Source organism: Penicillium chrysogenum (assembly GCF_028827035.1).
Source record: "Penicillium chrysogenum strain IBT 35668 chromosome Unknown utg000001l_segment0_segment0, whole genome shotgun sequence".
Lineage (NCBI taxonomy): Eukaryota > Fungi > Ascomycota > Eurotiomycetes > Eurotiales > Aspergillaceae > Penicillium > Penicillium chrysogenum.
Window position 1 is genome coordinate 9,249,485 of NW_026622749.1, and position 25,264 is coordinate 9,274,748.

The window sequence follows — 25,264 nt, forward strand, 5'->3', positions numbered from 1 at the left end:
TCGTAAGCGAAAATTTCTAGTCCCATTCTGATCACTCGGTGAAGTTAGCACAGCCTCAATCCGATAGGGATAGTAGATCCACTAGTTCAACTATGACCAAGCAATACGCCCAAGACCCACGTGTAGAAGTAGGTGATAAGGTGCCGAACGAATGGCTTAAGTAAAATTAGCTATACGGTAGGCTTTGTGCCTTGCGAAGTCAAAGTTATCACTTCAGGCGGCGATTGTGAGTCACTCGACCTTACTCTATTCTAGCTCTTATATCCTAGAGAGCGTAAGAATCAAAGTAATTTTACCGTAGAGACAACTATATTGCTAAGAGATTTAGACGAGCAAGCAATTAAGAATACCCGGTTGGCTCCTACTATACCTCGGTAAAGACGGATCATATTTTAACCAATCCCGGATCGAAGTGACGGTAATTGCCTTTTAGGAAGTGGTGTCCGAAGTTAATATAATCAACCATATTCTGCTAATAAGGGAACACGGTTGAAACCCGATTGAAACCCGATTGGGTTCTAGTAGTGCTATCTAAAACGAATTTCCGTTAGGTGATATCCCCGTAGGAGTGCTAGTTCGCTCGTAGTCGTAGTAGACAATCCGGCCATACTTCTAAAAGCAACCATTATATAAGCGTTGATTGACGGTGGAAAGTTTGCTCTAGTATCTAGGGGCTAGTCTAAGAGGTCCTATAAACATTCTGATTCGATATTGTTTCGGACACTAAAGTCTTTATAGTGGCTGCCTAGCCGAATAGTAATATGCCCACGTGTCCTCCGCGGCGCGGTGGGCTCGACGAATATATGATTTACTCTCAAAAAAACCGTCGTAATAGGGGATGTAGGGAATCCGGATTTCCTAACAAGTGCGTGATATGTTAGGAGACGATATAAACGGATAAAAGATACGCGCGGTCGACTTGACTAACCTACAGCTGCAGTGACACCCAGGGTAAATGGTCTTTGCAAATAGTGCTTCGGCTTGGATAGGAAACGCGTGCATAAGAACCAACCGGGTATACCACAACACTTTTGACAGCCCTCATAATGCAGGTTCCTATATGCCCGAGGATTCTTAGGTAGTGAGCTCTCATTGGCTTGCCTATACCCCGATCTTACCCTCTCGGTTTGTACCTGAGATGACCAATTTCAAATTGTAGGCTAAGAATGAGAAGACTTTGCGTCTCCTTCCCCTTGCAGGTGGACTTGTGCTAACAGCCTGATTGTCTGTAGAGGTACGCTCATCTGCCAGGAAGCAAGACAAAACATCAGCATTCCTATGCCTTTTTCCAGTTCTGGAAAGACACCAAATGTCATCCGAAGACAACGAGGATCACGCATTCGATACCAGCAGCCTACGCCACTCGAAGGTATTTGAAAGGTTGCGTGCTTAGCCATAGGTATGATTCGGGTAGTGGTATAGGCTAATCGGAGTTCAGGGGTTGTATCATACAGATAAATCGAACAATGACCTGATACGCAGAATCAATAGGGAGAAAGAGGCCGAGGTACGCGATACGAATCTTCTAGTGACTCATCGTCGATAGTAGTCATGTGGAAGGGACAGAGAGCATGCGACAGTATTTATATAGGGGAGCTCGAGCAGACAAGACATTTATTCGCGTGGCATTCGACTTGAGTGATAGAAATGAGGGTGTCCTCCTATTGTACGATCCGAGTCAGTAAGGATTGATCTAGTTAGACGAGTTATCGTAGCGTACCTATTTATAGAAATCCCAAAGTGCGCTTAAGACGGGACAATCAGTTTACGTAATGATTATATCGGCTTCACAACTAGATCACTTACAACTCTCTATAATACAGTTACTAGCCATACCACGTCGCGTTTAAGCTTATCGCGATCTGCACTCGCTTTAAAAAAGCTGCGCTAGGGTGCATAAGGCAGTTTGTTAAGATAGTAAACGCGCGTGATAAACGCGCTTGCGATAAATATTGCACTTCCGTGGTGGATAAATGTGGCGCGATGCTAGAGGTTCAGGAACTCTATAATAGTGCGAAGGCGGTGGGGACGAGGGCGGAAGACGCGATAGGGCACGCTCGTCGGCCGCCACCTTGGTCTTATCTTCGATCTGGCGGAATAGGCCACTCGCCACGGTATATTTCACCGTCGATAAGGGGTGTCCCTACAATAGTGTGAAGATGTCAGTGGTGTTCGCGGTTAGAGGAATAAGGCTTGGCGCGGATATTCAGACATAGCGCAGCTGTAGGCGTTAGATCTCACTCACCTTAGCATGGAAATGGGAGTCTCAAGGTTCTATGCAACAAGTGGATGGCCGCACCCTATTGTTAACCAGCTAACTTGGTTTGTAATATTCCGCCCAGGACATGCTGCATTGCTCGACGACGGGGCCATTTACGGGGCAAGGCACAGTGTGTAAGCCGTGGCTTTGCGTGGAGCACTGGCGGTAGTGCGGGATTACCAGGGCCACTCTGGTGAGCTCTCAAAGGTTCACTGTCAATTATTAGCCAGTAGATCAGCATGATACTCCATGACTCACATGTTCTGATGGTCAAGACAAGGGATGATGAAATGGCAAGGAGCTGTGGCCCTTGCACTGGCGTATTGTGGTCGAGTGTCCATGCATCTGGTTGTCCGCGTCTTTCAAGTCAGCACAGTTTCAAACAGGACTTGTGGGTTTTCACATACCTAAAGTATGAGCAGTTGTGCTTCAAATTTGAAGTCCATCCAGAGGCGCGACAGTAGATCGATCAACTCAGTCGGCTGCTATAGCAGAGACGTCTTCGCATAGACACTTTGACCAGCTAACCCAAATCTAACTATTTGATTGACTGGCGTGAATGGGACAGTGAATTAGGTCTGGGAGGGTGAGTAATTGGTATCGGTCCAGATGGTTAAGCGGCGTCGAGTCGGCCCGTAGCGATTGCAAACCGTATTGAGGCCCGCGCTGCTTCTAAGCTCGGCGTCCGGTTTCGATCATCGGAAGGCGATTTTGCGCCCAGGAAGAAGAATATGTTGCCTCGGTGGGTCTGAGTACATTATAGTATGTCCGTCTGGTGCGTAGTCCACTTCCAACAACGAAAGAGGAAGAATAAGAGCCTTTACCATGATCTATGATTGCTTGCCCCACTCTGGGATAGCGAGTTAGTAGTAGAGATGTCTGATAAATGGCGGGCTTATATCAGTGGCGTAAGACTCGGTATTTGCAATATCTTCATTCGATTACCACTAGGTTAGACTCTATCCCTATCAAGGTAATAACATGAACTGTTATGATCTCTAGTAACCGCACGATGGATTTCGGAAATAGTTTCATAATAGGTATAACAGATCTTCCTCAGATATGATTCTTATTTAGCAAACGAATTTTACTGAACGTTTGCCCTTTCCTGATGGTTGTCTGGGATACTCTCGTAGTAAAAAACTGAGCTTCCTCGGCGTCTAGCAAGCCCAACCAGCAAGCTTAAAATTATTGACTAAAAGATACCGACAGAAAGACCCTAATATATCACACTTATCTCTTCGGTTATTAGAAGGTCCTCAAAATCTCTATTAGGTGGGAGGTCATCATTTTACCAGTCGTAGGCACCACGATAATAGTTCAGAACCTCGAAATACCTTTCAATCGTTAGCTCAACTTAACGCGTAACCAGATCAGAGGATATATATCGTGCTCTTACACTCGTTAGCTAAAAGCTTTAGGTCTAGGAAAGACCAATCAAGCTAGCTATCACAAATAGGCTTATTATCAGAATCCTAGTAGGTCACGATATATAGGTGCTTAATAGTATCCGCCGTGGTGATTCTCCTATATAGATCGACGTTAAGCATTTTCTCCACGAGATCAATAGCTATAAAAGTGAGTATACCTATAGTAAAAGGAAATGTATTGAAGTTTGCCAAAGGCGATCGCTTACCTTAAGGGTCGGCATCTCTAAGGATATATATAAGTCTAAAGGACTCTTTCTTTAGTAGCGAGTCCACGAATTCTAAGGTCTATAAATCGTCATTAGTAATCATTGATCTAGCCTTAGGTTACGTGTCTTAATCATACACTCTTACTATAGACTCTCTTTATAACCTCCTCGGATAGCTTCCCTAAAAGCTCGGTAATTAAGATAAACTAATACACATAGTTTCTCCTAGGGAAGAGAACCTTCCCTAGAATCATCTCTGTCAGAATACACCTAACGCTCCATATATCCACCGCGTAGTTATAATTCTGCTAGGTTAATATAATCTCCGGCGCGCGGTAGTATCGTGTGGCGATATAGCCGGTTATCTGGGTATCTTGTTCTCGGGCTAAACCAAAGTCACAAATCTTTAAGTCGCAGTTGTCGTCGATCAAAATGTTAGTTAGCTTAAGGTCGCGGTGAATGACTCCGGCCGAATGAATGTATTTTAATCCACGCTATTTCAATCAGATTTGCTACGTGTCTGGTGACTATCTCGGGTGGACATACTAGCATTTAGTAGGTAAAAAATTGGATGAATTGACACTCCAAAGGCTTTGACGACGCTCGCAAAAGGTGATGAAGATCTGTTATCATACAAGTCTGTCACGATATAGCTGTACCACAAATATTAGCATTTCTTTCAACTTTAGCATAGTAAGTTCTCATACAGATCCTCGGATAGAGAGATAAAGATGTCCGTCATGTTAATTAACTAGTTAAGGTTAGTTAACAGTCCGTACGCCGAATATGCGTGCCACGCATATATATATACATTATCATATCGTAGGTTACGTAATAAATGAACCTCACGACACGTACGCTTGGCCAGAGCTATAGAACCGAATGGCCTCGAAATTTTTTTATAGCGACCTTTGAATTGGCTATCGAATCATATGCTGAACTATTCATTTGTCAATAATGAATTGGGAGGATGGATGTATGAGTAATATACCAAATCGTTCCGGCGCTACCACAGCCTTGTACTTCTAAACCCGAATATCTATCTGTGGTTTCAAAGGCTGTGCCCATAACTTTTGTTCCTAAGAATGTGACCATAATTGCGTAGTTGAGTGAACCATACAGTGGTAAGTAAATATCAGTAAATGGTGGAAGAATATTGAACTATTGGATTTGTAGGCTAAGGAGTAAATTGTGCCAAAGAGAAATTGATGACGTCATAGCCTCGCCCAAAATCAGAATAACCTGATGCCGCGGACCGACCGCATACCACCGACTGATTTGTCGATTAAGTATAGAACGGCAGCATCTCCTATCCACTAAGTAGCAGACACAGCTTGGCAGACCCTGGTCGTAGGTCTTGTATTACTCCCGTTCAGCTTCTTGGAGCAAAGGCATACAGTACTATCTAGTCGAGGCTGGCTTGCGGGAATGGGCTCATTGCCAAGTAGGATAGATCGGGAGGAATTGCAGTTGAACTGTGTAGCACAAGATTTTCGGAAGTATCCCGGGGTAGGTGGGGAGTATTGTGTCAGTAAGCGCAAGTGGGTGCCTATAGCAGTGGGTAGACACGCCTATCAATGAACGTAGGGAAGATTTGGGAGTTAGAGCCATAGGAAGCCTAAAAGGGAACCATATTGGCCTACCGAATTATTCCTCGACAGCAGTCGCCCATTATTCGTCATGAACGGACCAGATGAATTTAAAGGCTGCGGAGGAATAGGTAAAAAGAGTGTGGGGGCTTGGACCGGGCCAGATCGCCAGATATCCCCCATCTTAGATACCGTCCTAGAACATTCCAAGGTGTTATACAATAATTTACATTGACCCAGCAGACAGGAAAGCCTAATATATCCAATACCGCAATACGGCAAAGCAGGGGTTGGTTTTAAAGGTAACCTAATACAGAAGGGTGGTTTCGGGTACGAGCCGAGAAACAAAGCGCGAATGTTTTAAGGGGTAACCGTTTTTCAACCTGTATCAATTTATGGCCATTAGAGCGGGTTTCAGTGCGAAACGAAGACGCGTCCGGAGGGTTGATTCGGGTACCTTAAAACAGCGCGCTGCTTCAGGAATAGCACTGATTTCTTGGGATTTCAAAAGCCTGTATAGCTGATTAGATTCTATCCTCTTGCTCTATTGAATTTGTAGAGGATCGGGTGCGAAGTAGTGGCATGGTAGGTGGTTGAATTAACTAAGTGCTAATTCCCGGACGCGTTTTGGGTGGGGTGCGCAGCTGGGCCGGGAAATAAGTTATGAGGTTAGGGTGTAATGAGTATGATTAATCATGGCGTCATTCGATATCAGACGGTTTTATCATGAGATAAATAGTGCTTGTTTCCAGCGCTCGAATGCTATTTACACAAAACAGAACAATCAAAACATATTATAATTTCTGCACCACTTCCTCTCTTCGTTTTTCATTTTCCACCATGGACACTGCCAAGGTCTGTGAATATGCGAATCTGTGTCCTTGCACAAACTTACACATACATACAGAACGCCGCCAACTATATTACCGAGACCGTGAAGGGCACTAGTGCTAAAGCTTCTAAGGAGACTAATAAGAACGTAGCAAAGGATGACGATGCTAAGATAAGCACTCGTGCAACCGCTGCCAAGGATGCTCTTGTCGACAAGAAGGACGAGAAGGCTCACGATACCAAGGCCGATCTCAATAAGGGTTAGTTTATCTGCCTAATAGCTACGTGGTTAGTTGTTAATGGTCTCGCAGAATAGGCTAGGCATGGCTAAGCATAGGTACTCACCAATGTTAACGGTTTTGAATCAGTGCTTCAGTTGCCGTTGCCTACCCTCGCTGGTTAGATACGTGGTGACTATATGATATATAACTCTATAAAGCAAGCGGTGATAACCAAAATGACACTAATAAATAATGTCTATTTATGAGAAACAAACGTATCACCAGAAGTTAATGGGTAGGAACGTCTTACGTTTTCAGGTCTATGAAAAGTCAATGACGCCATAGAGGTACACGATCGATAATAATTCGATAATAGTAAAAAATTCGGACTGTCCTTCGAGATCTTCAGTCGCTAGCCAACCACCTACTTACTAATGTCACGTTAAGGGGATATTTCAGAATGTCAAACCACAGTGGGTCGTAGGATAGAAAAGTATAATAGACACTAGGAAGGGGTTGGACGCCCCACTATTATCTGATTGGTAGGTGGGACAACCGATGTCCTTAAAAGATAGAGTTGTAAGTATATATATAGCGCACTTTAACCTTAAAACAAGCCTCACTATATCCCCTTCACAAGTTCTTTCCTTATTCTCAATCGTTGGCCTTATAGATTGCTCCTAATGATTAATAACTGGTAAGATAATCCGCTAAAGTCTGCAGATCATTACCCTATATGCTATTTGAGCTGCAATGTTAACGGAACACCTAGAAGCCGACGACGGTCTTATTAATAAACTCTAGAAGAACCTCTTTGATATTACCCCGCCCACCAAACGCAATCACTCTAGGTATGTCTCATAGCTTGAGTGATACTTGAACGCAGAAGTTACTATTGACCAATAGGGAGTTAGACAGACTATATAGCTAAATAGCAACTACATCGTGGAAAACAGCAAAATCGGGGATATGTGAATCAGCTATGGGATTGGGTAAATGTATAGTGACATTAGTAGTGTTTGAGGATGCCTCTCTGGAGGTAGCGTACCTACCCGCGGCAAGTGTTTGATTTTACCGGCCGTGTCCGCCCAAGTAATTCCGTAGCTTCCTCATCCTCAAGCCAAAATGCAACCATTTTAGGGGGCTGGTGGGTGATACGTATTAATTAATCGGGGAAGACCGGACCTCCTTCGAATACGGCGATTTCGCTCTTTATCGCTGATTGCATGATCGATAGCGGCGCTATCAGACCGCACCCCCATCGGGACAGCATTTCGTGTCCGCATGACCCTATCCCAGCCACAAGTAATGACATGACCAAGATCCGTATAGGAAGAGTGTGAATCCAGAAATATGTCCTGTCCTTCAGGAATATTGAGGATGAAGAACCCACAAACAAAGAGGGACAGGGTCCCACGAAGGCTGAAACCGAATTGTCGCATCGAAATTGAAATAGACAAAATATCATTCACAGTGTTTTCTACTTTGTGAGAGGAAAGCAGGCTATGGGATACTTCTGAATTTACGATGCATATTTATAAACGGTGAGTTTATATACTCTATCTCAAACAATCCAAGAGTGTAGGTGGTGACACCAACGCTTTTCGGAAGTATTGTATTGTACATATGGTCAAAAAAGTAGTGGCAGGAATGATGGCAGAATTCTAATCACGTCGGTACTTCAAGGCAAGGGAGGTGCGTAATCAACATCACCCTTTCAAACACAGCGGCGTATCATTAGTATTTGTACCCCATTACTCCCGCGCCTGACCGCTCTTCCTATACCGCCTGCCTGTTTCCAATAAAGTGCCAGAGGTACAAAAGTACATTCTTGGCACATCTCATTCGTGCTTAAGCCGAGTCTAAGTGGAAACCGTACCGCGGAGAATGGGTAAATTCTGCGGCTGATGCAAAGCTGCGTAAGCTGTGCCGTGGTACTTCATCTATCAGAGAAGTTCAGGATGTCTGAGATCAAGTGCACGAGTGACGTAACCGATCAGCGCTACCTAGGTATAGCCCCGCGAATTTTACATATTCAATTTGAACATATCGTACAATTTACTTATTGTAGCTTAGTACAGAAGTAGCTCCTCTCCCGATGCTCCTATAATGTCAGATCGGCCAACAATCGACCCTATATTCAATACAGCTCATGTCATGCTACTATCATAGTAAATCTGATAGCTCGGGAAGAAAGACTTAACTAGGCCGACAACAAGCAATGGCACCAAGTTCACAAACAAATCAGAAACAGTTCCCTACTTGTGCAGTCTTTGCTTGGTCAAAATAGCATTCTAAAACGGAGAGAAGAAAGCGGAACTCACGGGTCGAGTATACGCTTTGCCATCTTCCACCCGGGCAAGGTGTCTGAACCCCCAGGCTTTCGCTCCATGAAACTATGATCTTCACTTGCACAAGTTGGCTCCCCGCCGCTTGTAGTCGTCGTATCGATACCGTTGGCTGCCAAATCCACACCTTGCAAGTACTTGTTCTCGGCGCGTCCCTTCTGTTCCTTCAAGCCAAGGAAATTGCCGATTGTGCTGGCGGGCTTTCGAGCCTGGCATTCAATAGTCACGCATCAGCTCCATGACCTAAACCTATTTTGAAAGTAATGGCAGACACAGCCACATACAGCCTCATGTCCGAATCCCGCATTTTTGTTGTCGGTCGTTCCGCCCTTAATGAAACCCTGGTCCCCCCAGCCGGATCCGCCACCGGCATTGTTTGCCAGGCGTAGGTTTAGCGCTGGCGCCGCCGGATGTAGCAGTGGTGGGATGATTAGTGCTGCTGTTGGTGCCGTCTCCCATCTTGATGGAGTGGGTGTCGGACTGCTATGTGCCATAAGTTACTGACTGTGCGGAAGGGACATGTAGATGATCATACGTCAGCAGGTGGGGTTTAGGCGCCGAGAGAAAGGCAATAGGCAGTATTGATACAGAAATAAAAGAGATGATGCTCGACTTGAGATTTAGGTGTAGGTGTAAAGACGGTCCTTGCTGTTCATGAAATGAAACTGTATATGTACCTCAGTAACAACGCGAAGACAGTATGAGATAGAGAAAAATCAGACATAAAGAGGATAACGATATGGATCCATATCAGCAACATTATCTTTCCACTTGCTGCTTTGCCTAGTTTATGAGATCATCCGTGAACCAGCGCGCATACTGACGTCATCCTGAGCCACCTGATGTAGGATGTACAGCCGACCATGCCAACTTTGCTTGAGATTCGAATGTGGTCAAGATTATACCGCGGGGGTGAGAAGGCTCGTAAAATAGGGCGGTAGTAGTGAATATCCGCATCCCCGCATTGGGAGGAGGCCACAACTAGCGTTTCGAGACATAAGGCCTCTACGGATATTATTCAATACGCTACCACCCATAGTTGACCACTGAAACTGTTTCAGGTCACCACTCTCTCCCGAATCACCACTCCTCAAGTCACCGCTCTCCTCAGTAACATGCCTCGAATACCTTGTTAAGTTTGCCATCAATGAAACAATCGAAATTTTCTATTCTCTACTCAAGGGGGTTCGTAGCATGTTTGTAGCATGCTCATGGGCTTTCGTGGAGAAGTGGCCCCTCACGGACTCGACGGTACCACTGCGGCGTGTAGTTGCTGCCGCGAAAGAAAGGCAAAGGCATAGCACCAATACCTTAAAATTGAATCTTTAACAACTAACGAGGATGTTTTCGTCGCTTTAGTGTGTTGGGTGAAGACATTCCTGTTACGCTTGCGTTCAGCACGGTGCAGTGTGCACGTATGGTACCCTTGACAGGCGAAGAACCGGGGAGTTGGAGGACGATAGTTGCTTGTCTGGAGCGTAGGGATGAGCGAATAGAATCCATCATTAACAAGCACGTTCCCGAATTACGTGGAGATCAGCTTTCATTTCCCAATACATTGAGACGCACAATGGGGCGAGAGGATGTCGTTAAGTCCTTGGTCTCGAAAGAGACTCCACAGTCGACCCGATAGTGACATTGGCTCGATGAACTATGAGACGGAAGATCTTGACCGAGATGAGGCATCAAGAGCCACTGGGGTTCATCGACAAAAATACTGGGGTAGGCGGCCTTCAAGCATTGCACCATACAGCCCAGGCGAAAAGACGTAATTAGCCGACTCTACTGTTACTTGCGAACAGAACAGGGATATGGCATTAAAAAGCCATTACCAGAGGCAGAGCATACTCTTAAGAGAACCCACGACTACTTCTATGAGTTATTATCTAGCCGGGATGCCCGTCGCGTCGTTAGCTGCGATGGGGCTCACGCGGAAAACCACCATTGCACCTAGCGCATCTTCTCGGTCAATGTTTTCCTACAGCACATCGGTACTTCCCAGTTATGGATGAAATGTCGTTCCAGCGCAAGCTCGGGTTGGCCTACGATGCCACTAGCGACCCTGCACCTGCGAAATCCCAGTGGTTGATGAATTTCCTGTTCGCCATCTCTCCCAAGTATTGTGAAGCTATGCAAGTCGACTCTATGAAAAACACCTAGAATATTTTACGCACGCTAGAGTGCTAGGGCTCAGTGGCTGTTCATCGCTTGGCCATCCGACCTTCAATAAACACAAATTGAAGGGCTCACGGCCTTTACATTCTCTAATAAGTGGCAGGTTAACGGGTATGGCTTTCGCCATGTTTCCTACGCACTAAGTAGTAAGTTTTAGGTTTGCCGCTAATATATGGAAAAGGGCGTGGAAAATGTCTAGCATATTGCTCCGGTAAACCATTAGCTTGGGGTTAAATCTCCGCGTGGTACATTACACCGTATTTGACATATCAAGCGAGACTAGGATTCGCGTTTGGTGGTCATTAATGACGCTCGGGCAGACGCTAAATCCTATGAACGATCGCAATGCTGAAGTTGATCTCTCTATATGCAATATACCTTGCCACGTCTCACTCTCCGAAGGAGGCTTTGACGGTGGTAATCACCGTCAAGGTTTTGGAAGGGCAATCAACGATCTTGGTAACATGTCAAGCACTGCACGGATCTCTTCATACACAATCTCGCCCCTTACTACGGGTGCGGCTCCGACTTAAAACAAAGTCCCGCCAGCCAATGATTCCGAATTTGACAACCGGCGTGCTTACTAATTAGCTAACCACTTCGGACAGGGGTGATGGAAAGCATAATCTCGCTACCCGGATTTTCGGCTCGCTACTTTCCATTTTGCGCTCAACACCAGATTCTGCAGTTCGTATAGCGATAACTCGAAACCCATGCCTTCTGCTTCCTTTAGCGTTAGATTCCATCGGAGTCTCTCGCAGCCGGATAGACTTACCTAGAGGCCTTAAGAGTTGCACAAATTCTTTCGTCTCTTAGAAGTCTATTAAGGAAAAGTCAAGGACGAATGTTTTTAGTTGACCTAGAGCACGTTGATAGGATGGCGTCGCGTGATTAGTAGCATTCGCCACGTAGCTATACACCGTATTCCACACGATCGGAAAACATTCCTTAAGATAGTTCGCGCCGCTATCAAATTTTCGAAATGTATCGCTGGCTTCGAAAGCTCCGAAAGACTTAGTCGCATTCGAAAGTTCGTGAAGATATCGCTTTTAGGGTTCGACTAACTGATAGCCTAGCTAAAATATAATACCCCCTTACAAATTTCTTTAGGTGAAGCCTACCCCGATCATTTAGCCCGGCGGTTAGTTTTGCTTCCGGAAGCTATTAGGAGAGTGCTTTAGAGCATTTAAGACGACTTTGTCTCTAAAGTGAAACAGATTTTACACGCGGAGTTCAAAAGTACTTAGGGGTCGTCCGCGTATCCTACCTATAATATTAAGCGTATAGCGAACTACACCGTCTCGTAAAAAGAGTAGGAATATAAAGAATAGATTCTGAAATTACTCCTATACTTTTAAGTTCCGTGAGAATGCTTAAGCCACAGACCTAATTCTGTCTAGGTGTTAGGTCACTCCGTCCACTTTCATTCCGAACCCACCTCATCCGCTTATCCTTAGTCATCTGTCTTAAAAGGTGTTAAAGCAACATAAAGCTCTAGAAGTGCTAAAGCTATCGAAGCGAAGACTGCCTAATAGGAGAGGCCTTCCACTACTACTTCCACTCCTATTCTGCACTAGTTTCCTCGGCTCGCGATTTGTTAAGAGCCACTCTTAATGAAACGATAGCTCGAATTAAGCGCGGGTCCCTAGAAGGGCTATTTGTCGGGTTGAAATGATACTATAGAGCTAGACTTTGAGTTGCGTCTATTGTTATGCTAATAAGTTAGTGGAAGCTCTTAAAACACTTGTAATAAAAGTCGTTCTTAAGTCCCTATTGACGGTGCTGCTATATCCTTTCGGTCTTTAATTCGGACATTGACATTTCGGGTTATGTTTTGGATTTTCTCAGTCGTGGCCGGGTGGTTTCTAAGGCCATGGTAGATCCGCGAGCTATAGAGATTTGGTGGCCTAGTAAATTTATCTTAGGAAGAGATGGCTTGATTTGTAGGGTAGTTAGTATGGTAGTAATAGGGAGAGCATCTTTGGCTGTGTCCGTGGATCGACTGTAGATGCTTGAAGTGTTGTCGCGAGAGTAACCGGGAGTTCGATGTTGGAAAGGGTTCATATCGGTCGCGGACTGAGCACGTGTTGGCTCTCTAAGCCTGAGGTAGGGGCCGAGAGCTGCTGGTATCTTAAGAACAGTAAGTCCATTTTATGGGTGAAGCAGCCGATGTGTGCTCTAGGATATTTTCTGGACGGCTATCCTCTCATTCTCACCACCGTTGACGAACCGCGAGCTCTTAGTCGTAGACTAGCACTGGCATAGTACCAAGTTAGTCTGTTGAGAACTTCAGCTAGAAAGGCAGCTACAGTCTGAGCTGCTAGCACCAAGCAGAGAGATAGTTAGTGATATTGACACTAGCAACATACTAAGTGGAAGACGAACACGCAGAGCAAGAAGAGATCATGATTTTGCATATGCAACAACTACTGCAGTACGGGATGAAGAGCCCCCGGCTCTACTCCATGCTTTTGCCGCTGGCTTGTACGCAGAGAGACCAGACAGTCGTCGTCATCGGGATGACCTCCATCACCGAAGCATTGGAAGGATGTAATGAATCACCCATTTCAGGAAGGCTTCCTCGCAGCAATGAGGAAAGAGATCAATTCGCTATCTGAAAAGGAGACATTTGAAATCATCAACAGACCAAGGGATAGAGGGAAGCAGATCCTTCCTCTACTATGGGTTTTCTCATACAAATTTGACCAGGATGGTTACCTGTTAAAGCTGAAGGCTCGTGTCTGCGTACGAGAAGATCTTGAAACCATTTCTCACGAAGAGAAAAGGGCTGCTACACTAGCAGCAAGAACAGCAAGGATGATCTTCGCATTAGTGGCTGCTTTTGATATGGATTTGCGACAGCGGGATGCTGTCACTGCATTCTTAAACAGCAAGCTAGATGAGAAGGAGACGTACACCTATATGCCAGAAGGGTTCCAGATCCCAGGCAAGTGCTGGAAACTACGCCGTGCTTTGTACGGACTACGCATCTCACTAAGACTGTGGCAGCGAGAAGCAGCAAGTGTACTACGCAAGCTAGGGTTACAACAGATGCCGGAAGACCCCTGCGTCTTTATGGGACAGGGCTTGCTAGTCTTCTTCTATGTGGATGATATCCTGATCGCCAGCCACACTACTGCTAAAGCACAAGCACAGCAGCTGGACCGAGATCTGGAAGCACACTGGGAGCTGACAGATCATAGAGAGGCGGCATGGTTTCTCAATATCCGGATCGTCCGAGATAGACAACAGAAGAAGCTTTGGCTCTGTCAGGATAGTTATGTGACGAGGCATTGCTACTCGGTACAATCTGACAGACCGTCCACCTGTCTATACACCACTGTCAGTTGACGAATTGACACCCTACCAGGGTACGGCTACACCTAGAGAGATCCATCTATACCAGCAGAAGGTTGGGTCTGCAGGATATGCCACTAAAATCACCAGACCGGACGCTGCAAAAGCCACCGCTCGGCTTGCACAGTTCCTCACAAATCCAGGCCCTCAGCACCAGCAGGCAGCTGATCGAGTCATCACCTATTTCTACACCACCCGGAATCTAGCTATTGAATATAGCGCTGGAGCAGCCAGTACAGGAATGGACTCGGTGCAATTTGCAAGTGACGCCTCGTACGCGGACCACCCCGACAGAAAGAGAGCTCAGCTGGATACATCTGCCAGGCATATGGCGGTCCAGTTGACTGGAAAGCCAGCAAGCAACCCACAGTGACAACCTCGACCACAGAGGCAGAGCTACTAGGCCTATCAGAAACAGGAAAGCAGCTCCAATGGTGGCAGCGATTGCTTAATAACCTTGCATTTACCCCATCTCACCACCTGACCATTGACTGTGATAACGAACGGACGATCAGCCTCTTGACAAGCGAGGATGTAGCTTTCGAAACGAAGCTACGACATGTGGATATACACCACCATTGGCTGAGACAGGAAGTCAGAGCAGGACGTATCATGGTACGTTGGGTGGCGACGGCGAGCATGGTTGCCGATGGTCTCACCAAACTGCTATCCCGGCAGAAGCATGAGAACTTTGTACGGCTGCTTCGGATGGTGGATATAGGCTATCTCATAGCCTAGAAAGCGAGGAAGAGATGGATCATACAGATGCCTATATAGGGTGCAGCGATCTCAGTATGCATACTGGGACCGCTGAGGGGGTGTGTCGGAGTAGATGCATTGGCATACCGGCATACCGGAGGATCCATTGATCCTATGAATTGTGTAACTTTAGATTAGTAATCGGTGGACCATATAAATTGTTAAAAAACCGATACAGCAATACAGAGAGTTGAACACCATTGATTGGACCCCTACATTTCGCAATACGGCCCACGCCGACAAGGGTCTCCTGCCTGAGGCACCAGGCCACAACACGAGATCGCTAGATTATGTTTGAATCTCTCTCTTCTTCCTTTCTCTCATACCCAGGACCTAGTTCCCAGATGAAGAACACTGGACATGTTGTCTTTTCTCTCCTTTTCTTGTCATACCCACCACGGTACAAGAGAGCCCATCCACATCCATCCCTTCAGCGAGTGGGAGATACTGGATCTCGCTTAACCTACAGAATCTTGGCTCTACGGTCCACTCATAAGAATTGCGCCCTTCCTGATCCCCCTGGCCAGATACCCCGCATTATAATCAGTGGTTGCTTTTGTTGATTCTGATCCCTCCGTGTGGTTACCCGACTCCGACGGAAGGTGGAGCAACTTAGCAACACGCAGGAACTGGTCGCGGATCCACTCACGCTGCCCAGATCGAGGAAATTGCGGCATCATCTCACTATGACCTTCTGAGAAGAGCGTCAACAGGTGGCTCAGGGGGTGCATGGCGCGCCACGGTCCCTGCGCAATGACATGACGCCTGTGGTCTTCTATCGAGAGGCCCGCCTCGAGTCCATTTCTATCCAGTCGTGTCCCTTCTTTCCATATGTACTGACTGGGAAGCCGAACCATTGGATCGGTAAAATCCGATAGATTCGATCGCGTGGTTCGGTTGCCAAGATAAAAGGGTATGCTATAGCACACACTATCGACCTCTTCTTGGACTGTTTGTTGGCAATCGCTGACGTCTGTGAGGCAATAGAAAGCCTTCCCATGGCAGCCCATATTTGACCATCCATCGAGGGATTCGAGCATGAGTTTTGCTAGCAGGAGGCGTTGAACCCGCCATAGATTCCAAATGCTGGCAATTTGACAAGAGGGATACACCTCACAGATAGACTGGTAGGTGGGTATGGATGAATCAATATCTCGACTACTTATCAGCCTCACAGGTCTCCAGTGATGCGGAACATTTTCCGACCACTTCAGAAGCTCTGCATTGACTCGTTTTGCATGGGCCATCCACTCTTTTAGGAATGGCCCCAACGATGTTGACAGGGCGCCCTGCCTCACAAACTGTGTGTGGCTGGCCTGCAACTCAGCGACAGATGCCCCTATAGCGTCGAGATCTGAACTTGGGTTTTGCGGCGCTGCCATCAATTCCTCGCTCTCAAACCATGAGTACGCGATACTCTTCAGTGGTTTTTTCTGACGGATCGCGGTTGAAACCTCGGTATGGAGCATAAATTTTCGTAGGTAGGCGCGCATTATCACGTCCATGTTGTATGAGTCCAAAGATGACAGCAACGATGTTGCGCCATTGTGGTGCGTAGTTGAAACACGACGAAGATCATATATCGCAGAGGCATTTTCGTACGTCTGCAGGACGAGCACGGCTAATATAGTTGCGGGCTGACCACGTTCTATGGGATCCTGTATTGCACTGCGAAGGCGTGCGATTGCTCGTGAATACGATTTCCGCGGTGATCGAAAACTGCTGGGGTCTTGCCGCCACAAGGACAAGATCTCTGAAGCCAACGCCGAAACGGCAAGCGAGAGCGCCGATTCATCCCGTTCCGAACGATAGGCTGGAATAAGTAATTCCAAAAACCCGCGCGTGGATCCCATATCACGGCCCATGCTGGCGTAATGGCTGAGGTAGAATGGTACGGCTGTGTCGGGCTCGGAAGGCCGCGAAGTCAAAGCCGTCGAGATGTTCCGGTGTTGAACATCCGACTCGGACGACCGCCCTGGTCTGGCGAATTTTATCACACCCCGGCTGCGACTACCGACATATTCGTTGAAGAACTTGTGGTTCTGGTCTTTGAACTTCAGCGCATACTTGTTCTCATAGCCTCCACATCGAAGCTTAAGGCGGTGGCACGCTTGGCACTCAGGCTTCGTCTCGTCGCATTTAATGCGGCGTTGCTTACATGTCACGCAGCCTCCGGAGCGTCCACGGTTGACCATCGCGACACGCCGAAAGGAGAAATTCTGTTGCGATGAAGTCAATAAATAGACTCGATGCGCCTTGGCGATATCGTCATGCGGCACAGCCGGGTTACGACCCTCAGAGAGTTGCTGACGAAGGCTCCCAAAGGCTCATGGAATGGGCCAATGAAAGAATGCCATCGCAAAAACCCCTACTCTATGCGGTTTAGTCTGGAAAAGGCCCCACCACGACTTGGAAGTTGGGTACAGAGAGTATAACTGTTTTTTTATTGCTGCCTACCTCTCCGAGATATGAGGTATAAGTAGAAGAGATGGAAGACAAGAAAACAGAGGGATTATCGGAAACAACAAACTTTCAAACGAAATCATCTCAATTTCCACAAAGCTTTCTCATTCAGACTTGGCGATGAAACTACATTCCTCTGTCTACACCAGCCCACTTTTGGCCACTCTGCTGCATTCCAGTGTATCTTCAGCTGCATACGACACCACGAACAGCCCCGTGTTACTGTTGAGCAATGACTCCACGATGAATTTCGACTTGCTGACTCCTCTCGGCGAGTCTATCACTGGAGGTGGTGACATCGGGCCTATTCTTAGCGCAGCCAAAGAGATCCAGGCCGGAAACATGACCTCTTTCAGCGAGGTCTTCTACAAGCTCGCCAATGACACCAAAGCTCAGGCCGAAGATCCAGCGAATGCCTATGATCATCTTAATGTCAGGGAAACTTGGTTCTCTGCCGCGTCGTATTTCCGCAAGGCCGACGGCTACCTCCACGGCAACTGGAGTAATCCGCTTATCAACAGCCTATGGGTTGAGCATATTGAAGCGTTTAACAAAGGGATAGCTGCTCTACCTATTCCTGGCAGGCGAGTTCGTATCCCGGCTTCCCAGGGGAACTTCACAGTTGAAGCCATCTGGTACTCTGCTTCCGAGAGTGAACACGATAAACTACCGACTTTAATCATCGGCAACGGCTTTGATGCTGCGCAGGAGGACTCTTACCACAACTTTGTCGCACCAGCCCTAGCCCGAGGATGGAACTGCATTACCTACGAAGGCCCAGGACAACCAACTGTACGCCGTAACCAAGACATTGGTTTCATCCCTGACTGGGAGAAGGTCGTCACTCCTGTCGTGGATTATGTTCTCTCAGAAAAAAAAACTTTGTCGATGAGCGTCGTCTCGTTCTTGTCGGCAACTCGTTCGGTGGCTATCTGGCTGCCCGTGCCGCGGCTTTCGAGTCTCGCCTGTCCGCAGCCGTCTTCATTGACGGGGTCTGGGATAACAATGTCGCATATACAAGAGAGTTATCATCCAAAATGCTCGAAATCTACGAAGCGGGCAATTATACGCAATTCGACGACGCCGTTCTCTCAGCCAGGGGGGCCGGGAAGCTACCTACCGGCGCCGCTTGGGGCATCGACCAAGGCCTGTGGGCGTTCCACACGCACTCACCCTCCGATTTCTTCACCCAGGTCAAACAATACAACGTGGAATCTTTCATTGACAGAATCAAGATTCCTGTTTTTGTCGGTGATGCCGAGCTGGAGAGCAGCTACGTTGGACAGCCAAAGCAAGTGGCGGATGCGCTGGGCCACTGGGCTACTTTGCATACTTTTAAGGGAGTTGCTGGCTTTCACTGTCAAACTGGTGCTGGCCAAGAGCTTTCGAGGACGATTCATGCGTGGTTGAATAAGACTTTGGGCTAGGCCGGTAATGGTCACTCACAGTGAGACTGAGTAGGGTGTACTCACGGTGTCTCGGCTTCATATCTCAGTGCATCTCTCTATCTCTTTATCGGTCGCAGGTCCATCTACGCGACCTGATTCATCTTGAGCTAGGATTTTGGTGTTCCAAATCAGCGTCTCTGTGTTTGCAATAGTTCCAGCTCTTTGTAGTTGGCTTCTTTCAAAAGCAGCCTGCGGATACTTAGGTATAGAAAGGTAGCAAATGAGACACAGGCGTTCGAAACTGCCTAAGTATCCGTTACTGCTTATAACTACTGCGTTGATCACATTATTACCAAACTAAGCCATCTCCAGAAGCCAGGAAGATTGCTTAGTCTTTATACACTTTCTTGCTTCCAAGGTTCATTCCAAGCACGGCTCGATTGTTTGTCGAGTCGATGACAATAAAGTTTAAATCGATGTCAAAGCCCGAGTATCATTCACTTCCCTCGTAGGCCTGTGAAAGTCATGATTTTGAACAACATTGAAAAACAGAAAAAAACAGCTTGGACGGAAATCAATGCACCAGTCTGGTACTTATCACTGCGTGTAAATAAGTGGCCATCATTTTGTCCCTTTCCCTTCATTATTGAGCGAGCGCAGCAATTTATGACAGATATTATGGGGGACGATAGAGAGCCCGGAGAGATAGATGTAAGGAGAGAGGGAGAGAAGCTCTCGAGATCTCCGGTACGCGGGAAGGCGACTATCAGGCATCCATCCATGGAGCCAGGCATCCTTGGGATGTTTCATCCCTTAACGCAGCAGATGACAGGTATTGATTCAAAAACAATGAATCAAAACATACAACAGTGAGAATTCGCTCGTGGCCACCCACCCAACTACTAACTCACCGGCGTGTAAGTACGGCTGAGCGGACGGGAAGCCCTGTTCACCAGACCCTGTGGTCGTATGTATGGTATGATTGACAATGAAAGAATATATAGAACCTTGAGAGCATCAACTGTGCACTTGCTCCAGCAATTTGTTCCAGGGAAGGTCGTTTCCGACCCGGGTGTCTCAACAACGTTTCTTTGGAGTAGGGAGATATGTTCGTATCAAGGAAATTCCAGGTTTACCGTTTTACTTATGCCAAGCGGTTTTGATAAATTAGAACAGATCAAAGTATTTGTAATCGACCTTGGGGCTTGGAGAGTAGGACCAAATCATCCAATTCCGCAGTAGGGTGGATGCCCAGGTGAGAGATATCGAGGGAGAGAGATCAATGCTTGTTAGGTTCACTGTATAATGGGAGACCGAGAGAAAAGGAGAGAAAAGGAGAGAAAAAAGAGAAGCTCTACCATCTAGACAAGTGGTAGTGCCTGACTACCTACTGTAGTATTTTACTACGGGTTGGACAGCCTACAATTATGGAAGCCACGCACAGCCTCTTTCATGCTGAAACTTCCGATCGCTCCCAATCTTTTAATTTTTCTGCGAAAGCAAAGCCGAAGTCCGATAATGAACACATTGGTTATGCGTTAAGACAGGTTCAGTTAGTTGCTATCTATCTGCGTCCTCCCTCAGCGCTACTACCCCATCAGACTTTATCTATAAAAATTATTACCACCGCACACCGGCCAAAGACGCGAAAAGCAGCATATGATGTTAGAGCCTAGTAAAGGGCAGGGATGTTCGCTTGGTTATGACTCAACTATCAAATTTTCACGGGGGCCCCCTCTCACCATACAGCATGGCGCTTCTCTTACTGTATCCGTGGTAGTGATGTTCAGAGAGTCCAATAGACTCTCAAGAGCGCCAACGCAAGCATTTCCTGCCAATGTGTTTCTTGTTGACGAATACGGTACAAGAACAAGCGGGGGACTACAAGGAAGCTTGACCTCTAATATACAGTTCCCTTCCAACTAACATGCGTATGGCCTTGATCTTGCCATTTGCCAGACAGGGCGACGGAGACTCCGAGATCTGCTGGGGTCCTTCTCAGCTGCCAGAATGACTAGCGAGGCACGTGCCGATACGCATATCGTCCATGTCAGTAAGTAAACATCAGTAACGTAGACGACACTCTTCGTATCATGGCACAGGAAATGCCACTAACGCGTAACATGAGAATTTTGAGAACTATTCCCACTATAGGATCCACATTAGACCGCCTCCCATACTCGTGCGCCTTGTGTGTTTTGCCAATCAGCTTTAATCTTTCGGTCTGTAAGGAATTGTCGAGGTCATTACCATCCCAGAGTTTTGCAACTGTTGAATATCAATAACCTCCGAAAATCTACCGCTGTTAGTAAGGTACATTCCGGCGATACGTAATCTTTTTCCAGGGCTCCTCGCACTATCTCATGACCTCGTCTGCTCAGAAACTGCGTCTTACATTTTGACTGTAGGCTGTTCCTTGGTTCTGTGAAGTGTGGTCGTTGAGTCAACGTCGGGTCTTTCAATCCATCAACCTTTTATAATAACGTCTTTTCCCGGTCACCCACTGAATGCGTCGCTTATGTCCGTAGAAGTGTAATTCAGATACATCAACAGGCATCGTCTTAGTAGCCGCCCTCACAACTATGCTTTTACATTTGACATCAATCTTCCATCCCTTTGTTTATCCTCTATCGCGTTATCGCCACGTCTTTAATCGACGAAGGATTAACTAGAGCTGGGAAACGGGCGTTTTTAATACTTGCATTCGCTCTAGGTGCCACTATACGAAGTACAACAAAACCACGAAGCAAATCCCGGAATATTGTACATTTACCGGCCGAACGGGATTAGTTCGGTCTATCCTCCCGCCGTGTACTTTCCCAGACGGCGCTGCACGTGGACCACAGTTCCTGTTCCAGCCTTCCGCATACTTGGCCGCAGACTGCACATGCACAAACATTTGTTCTTTTGCATATTTCGAATGCTTTTATTCGTCCCCTGCAGCTGCTACATGCTACAATCCCACAAATACCTTGTTTTTAATCGTCCACCGCCGCCTTTCTCTCTTTGATTCTAGAGTCCCTTCTTCGAATCCCATCTCTCAACCTCTACAAATCCTACATATAAGGCTATCTTCTTTCCGGCCGGGTAACACTTGTCCGGGTAACACTTGTCGACAAACACGTATGGCCGACCGCTCTGTGCCCCAGCCCCTCCTCATACCTTGTCAATATTCATTATTCGCCTCCTCAATTTGTCCCGTTTTCCTATTACTAATTTATTGATTATTTTCCTAGAAATACCAGTAGTATGGTTGCTAACCCTTACAAAGTCGTGGTATGCTATAGGTAGGCAGATACCACCTCTGATCAGGTTCCAGCACGATAATCAAACCATCCATCTCCGGGCGTCTTCTCGCATAGGAACAGAACACCTGACAGCACACCTGAACCGGTCAAACGATGCCACACCTCACCGCAGCTTTCTCCACAAATAGCCAAGGAGGCCCAGCAGACCGCAACGTGGTCCGCCAGACAGGCTCGGTACGTAACGAGAATGCAACAAGGTGATTAATCTTCGTCCCCTGATCCAACCACAAATTACGAAAGACCCTTTCTCCATTCTCTCTTACCTGTATCACGCCTCACTCCCACGCCTTCTTCATTCCCGTAAACCAAACCCCTTCCGGCAGGGTTTAAATGATCTAAAGCTCAGATATCGTGACTTTCTCGCCCAGCCTGAACATCGAACACGCCAGCGACTCGCCTGAGCGTTCGCCGGCAGATTCTCCCGCAAGAACTCGACCTGAATTACTATCGGAAGTTTCTGGGGGATTTGGTCACCGTCATGCGCGATGCTAAAACCGATTCCGTCGCTCGGCTCGTCTTGCTCATTCGCTCCGGGGCGTCGAACGGGGAGATCCATGCCGCCCTTCAACGCGTTCAGAACGGGAGCTGAGCGTCGCACTTTGCTTTGGTATTTGGCCTTTGCAATGAGAACCTTGGCTATGGTTTGAAGCTTTCGACTTCGGCTTTTGTTTGCCTTTTTGTTTCTTGGGGTGGCCTAGCCCTGCAGAGAACCGGTTGAAATCAAGGGCTTGTTAGGGGAGTCCAACAGCATGCCACACGTTCAAAATGGCGCACGCACCACCGCTCCTCCCCCTTCCCCACCACGCATTCCCCCGGTCGGCCGCATGCCGCAGTCTGCGTCGTGGCGCGGTTAATAAATGACCTGGGCTCGGCAAAAGTTCTGCAAACGATCAATTTAATTTCGCCTGTATTCGTTCCTGGTTTCGTATCTCACCCCGTCGTTCGCGGCCAAATCTCAGCACACCGCGGTCTATTTCGAAAACTCTTAAATTTGGCCGTTTATGCAGCTCTGTTACACTAAGCATCCCTAGACATTCAACATCGGTTTCCCATCTGCAAACTCGAAATGTTGGAAGATACCTCCACTTTCGACCCGGAAGCTTTCTTTGTGTAAGTAGCTTACTGTGCAATATCCAATATATCGAGCGAAGACCTTGTAAGTGCCCTTGGGCCGTGCTGACAAAGCGGTTCACCCGGTCGCTTGATACAGATCTGAAGTTGCCTTTTGGCCCAAACCTTTCCCATCATATCCGGATAGATTCGTTCCACCAACCGAAGATATTAACTGCAACAGAAATATTTGCGAGGTCCAATATAAGGAGACTTTGAAACGTGCAATCCACAACAATGGGCCGTTGGGGTTTACGCCCTCGGTCCATTTGATTAGATCGCTTGATTCTTCAATGCGGCAATCCTGGGTTGAGATATCTGCTTGCCTATCCGGAAAATTCCATCGGCCTGAAGCTGACTATATGTCGGGGTATGATATCAACTCGTCCAAAGGGGGTGAACATCTCATCTTCTACCGGCGTAACATGTTTGGGGTTGCCGGCATTGTCACTATTCCGCAAGACTTACGCTATGTTTTGACGCCTTATGGAAACCGGATTCCTATAACTGCGAAAGAAATTACCATAGCTACCATGGAATCCCTGGAAGGGGAGTGGGCTCATATGAGTGTGGCGCCGTGTCAAAGAGGGTCGTCAGAAAATACCAGTGCAGGAGGGAATCAAAGTGCCGGGGAAAAACCAATGCCAATCTCGCTGAACTTTATCGATTCCCTGCCGGCAAGCAATGGCAATAGCATGTTCTGTTTTGACTGGGAGCGCCTACGATTCCGCAATGCAACGAAGAAGAATTTAGGGTTTGGCAAACCAGGCCAGAATTTCGTCATTCGACTTCAGGTAATTGCGACTCTATCAACTGGGATAACAGTTCCAATCGCAGAGACTTTCTCAACGCCAGTCATCGTCCGTGGTCAAAATCCGGGCCAGTTTGAATCTCGCAGGAGTAGGCGAAGTCACATGGGTTGATAGACCTCCTCGCAAGAAAAGAAATATAAACCAACAGATTACCCTTCCGCGAGGCATGTGTCATTGATTTATTAGAAGTGGGTTGGGCCAATTAAGTCGCTCTCAATTCTAGTTTCGTTTGTCGTTGATTTTCTTTTTTCCTTTTTCTGTTTCTTCCTTTTCTTTTCTTTTCTTTCTTTTCTTTTCATATTTTACTTGGTACCGTCTAGGACCGATACGTAATAGCTTGGTCCTTATGGTCAATTTGTGAAACTCCCACGTCCTAGGAGGCTATGTAATAGTCTGGTAAATTTGCTCAACACTGATATCCTCCACTTCAAGTGGCACCTTGCGGCCACCAACTTTTCGTACAGACCTCATTGGGGCAGTCCATTGCTAGTCGAGTAAAACAGACAGATGACTCAAACCGGATATTGTGTGTATTGTTGCTCGGGGGACCGGTTGGCTTTTGTGACTGTGAGGGATTACGAGAAATCATACATGCAATATAAGATTCAATATGATTGATTACAACATCCAGGGCATGATACCATAGTATGCTATTGGAGATCAATCGCTCCCAGTGACTCAATGTAGAGTCCGTGGAGAACTTAAATACCAGCTAACGTTAATTAACCAACCCAGCACCACTGTTCTCAACAAGAGCCCAATTCGTTCTTGTTGGTGGGCATCCAAAAAGCATCGAGCCTGTCGCTGCAATATTTGCGGTAAGGGAAAGACATTGATTTCAACAGGCCTCATTTAGGATAGGTATTCTCTAGCGGTCGCCACCAAACAGAGCGCTGGGCAGGATGAGCCGAGAAGTATATAAATACGTGCTCTACCGGCGGACATTGGCTCTACGGTTTATTCACTTGACTCTGCAAAGTCGAGCAGCCGTGTGGCTAAGGCACTTG

The 25,264-nt window shown here is 46.9% G+C and overlaps 7 protein-coding genes across 7 annotated transcripts; 4 read left to right on the forward strand and 3 right to left on the reverse strand.

Annotated features, from left to right (window-relative positions):
- Nucleotides 1-4,204: 4,204 nt before the first annotated feature.
- On the reverse strand, nucleotides 4,205-4,638 carry N7489_003600 (map kinase; the record flags this gene model as incomplete). Its single annotated transcript, XM_056709355.1, has 3 exons — nucleotides 4,205-4,390; nucleotides 4,480-4,549; nucleotides 4,604-4,638. The coding sequence occupies 3 exons, from the start codon at nucleotides 4,636-4,638 to the stop codon at nucleotides 4,205-4,207; spliced, it is 291 nt and encodes a 96-aa protein (XP_056573657.1).
- Nucleotides 4,639-6,325: 1,687 nt separating this feature from the next.
- N7489_003601 (uncharacterized protein) lies at nucleotides 6,326-6,581 on the forward strand (the record flags this gene model as incomplete). Its single annotated transcript, XM_056709356.1, has 2 exons — nucleotides 6,326-6,340; nucleotides 6,393-6,581. The coding sequence occupies 2 exons, from the start codon at nucleotides 6,326-6,328 to the stop codon at nucleotides 6,579-6,581; spliced, it is 204 nt and encodes a 67-aa protein (XP_056573658.1).
- Nucleotides 6,582-8,857: 2,276 nt separating this feature from the next.
- N7489_003602 (uncharacterized protein) lies at nucleotides 8,858-9,379 on the reverse strand (the record flags this gene model as incomplete). The annotated part of the gene is made up of 2 exons (XM_056709357.1): nucleotides 8,858-9,094; nucleotides 9,170-9,379. 2 exons carry the CDS (start codon nucleotides 9,377-9,379, stop codon nucleotides 8,858-8,860), a joined length of 447 nt encoding a protein of 148 aa, XP_056573659.1.
- A 6,276-nt stretch (nucleotides 9,380-15,655) lies between these two features.
- On the reverse strand, nucleotides 15,656-17,371 carry N7489_003603 (Zn(II)2Cys6 transcription factor domain-containing protein; the record flags this gene model as incomplete). Its single annotated transcript, XM_056709358.1, has 1 exon — nucleotides 15,656-17,371. The coding sequence occupies one exon, from the start codon at nucleotides 17,369-17,371 to the stop codon at nucleotides 15,656-15,658; it is 1,716 nt and encodes a 571-aa protein (XP_056573660.1).
- A 511-nt stretch (nucleotides 17,372-17,882) lies between these two features.
- Nucleotides 17,883-19,066, forward strand: psoB (hydrolase psoB; the record flags this gene model as incomplete). Its single annotated transcript, XM_056709359.1, has 2 exons — nucleotides 17,883-18,488; nucleotides 18,533-19,066. The coding sequence occupies 2 exons, from the start codon at nucleotides 17,883-17,885 to the stop codon at nucleotides 19,064-19,066; spliced, it is 1,140 nt and encodes a 379-aa protein (XP_056573661.1).
- Nucleotides 19,067-22,428: 3,362 nt separating this feature from the next.
- Nucleotides 22,429-22,924, forward strand: N7489_003605 (uncharacterized protein; the record flags this gene model as incomplete). Its single annotated transcript, XM_056709360.1, has 2 exons — nucleotides 22,429-22,532; nucleotides 22,738-22,924. The coding sequence occupies 2 exons, from the start codon at nucleotides 22,429-22,431 to the stop codon at nucleotides 22,922-22,924; spliced, it is 291 nt and encodes a 96-aa protein (XP_056573662.1).
- Nucleotides 22,925-23,401: 477 nt separating this feature from the next.
- On the forward strand, nucleotides 23,402-24,368 carry N7489_003606 (p53-like transcription factor DNA-binding; the record flags this gene model as incomplete). Its single annotated transcript, XM_056709361.1, has 2 exons — nucleotides 23,402-23,445; nucleotides 23,630-24,368. The coding sequence occupies 2 exons, from the start codon at nucleotides 23,402-23,404 to the stop codon at nucleotides 24,366-24,368; spliced, it is 783 nt and encodes a 260-aa protein (XP_056573663.1).
- Between the last annotated feature and the right edge of the window lie 896 nt (nucleotides 24,369-25,264).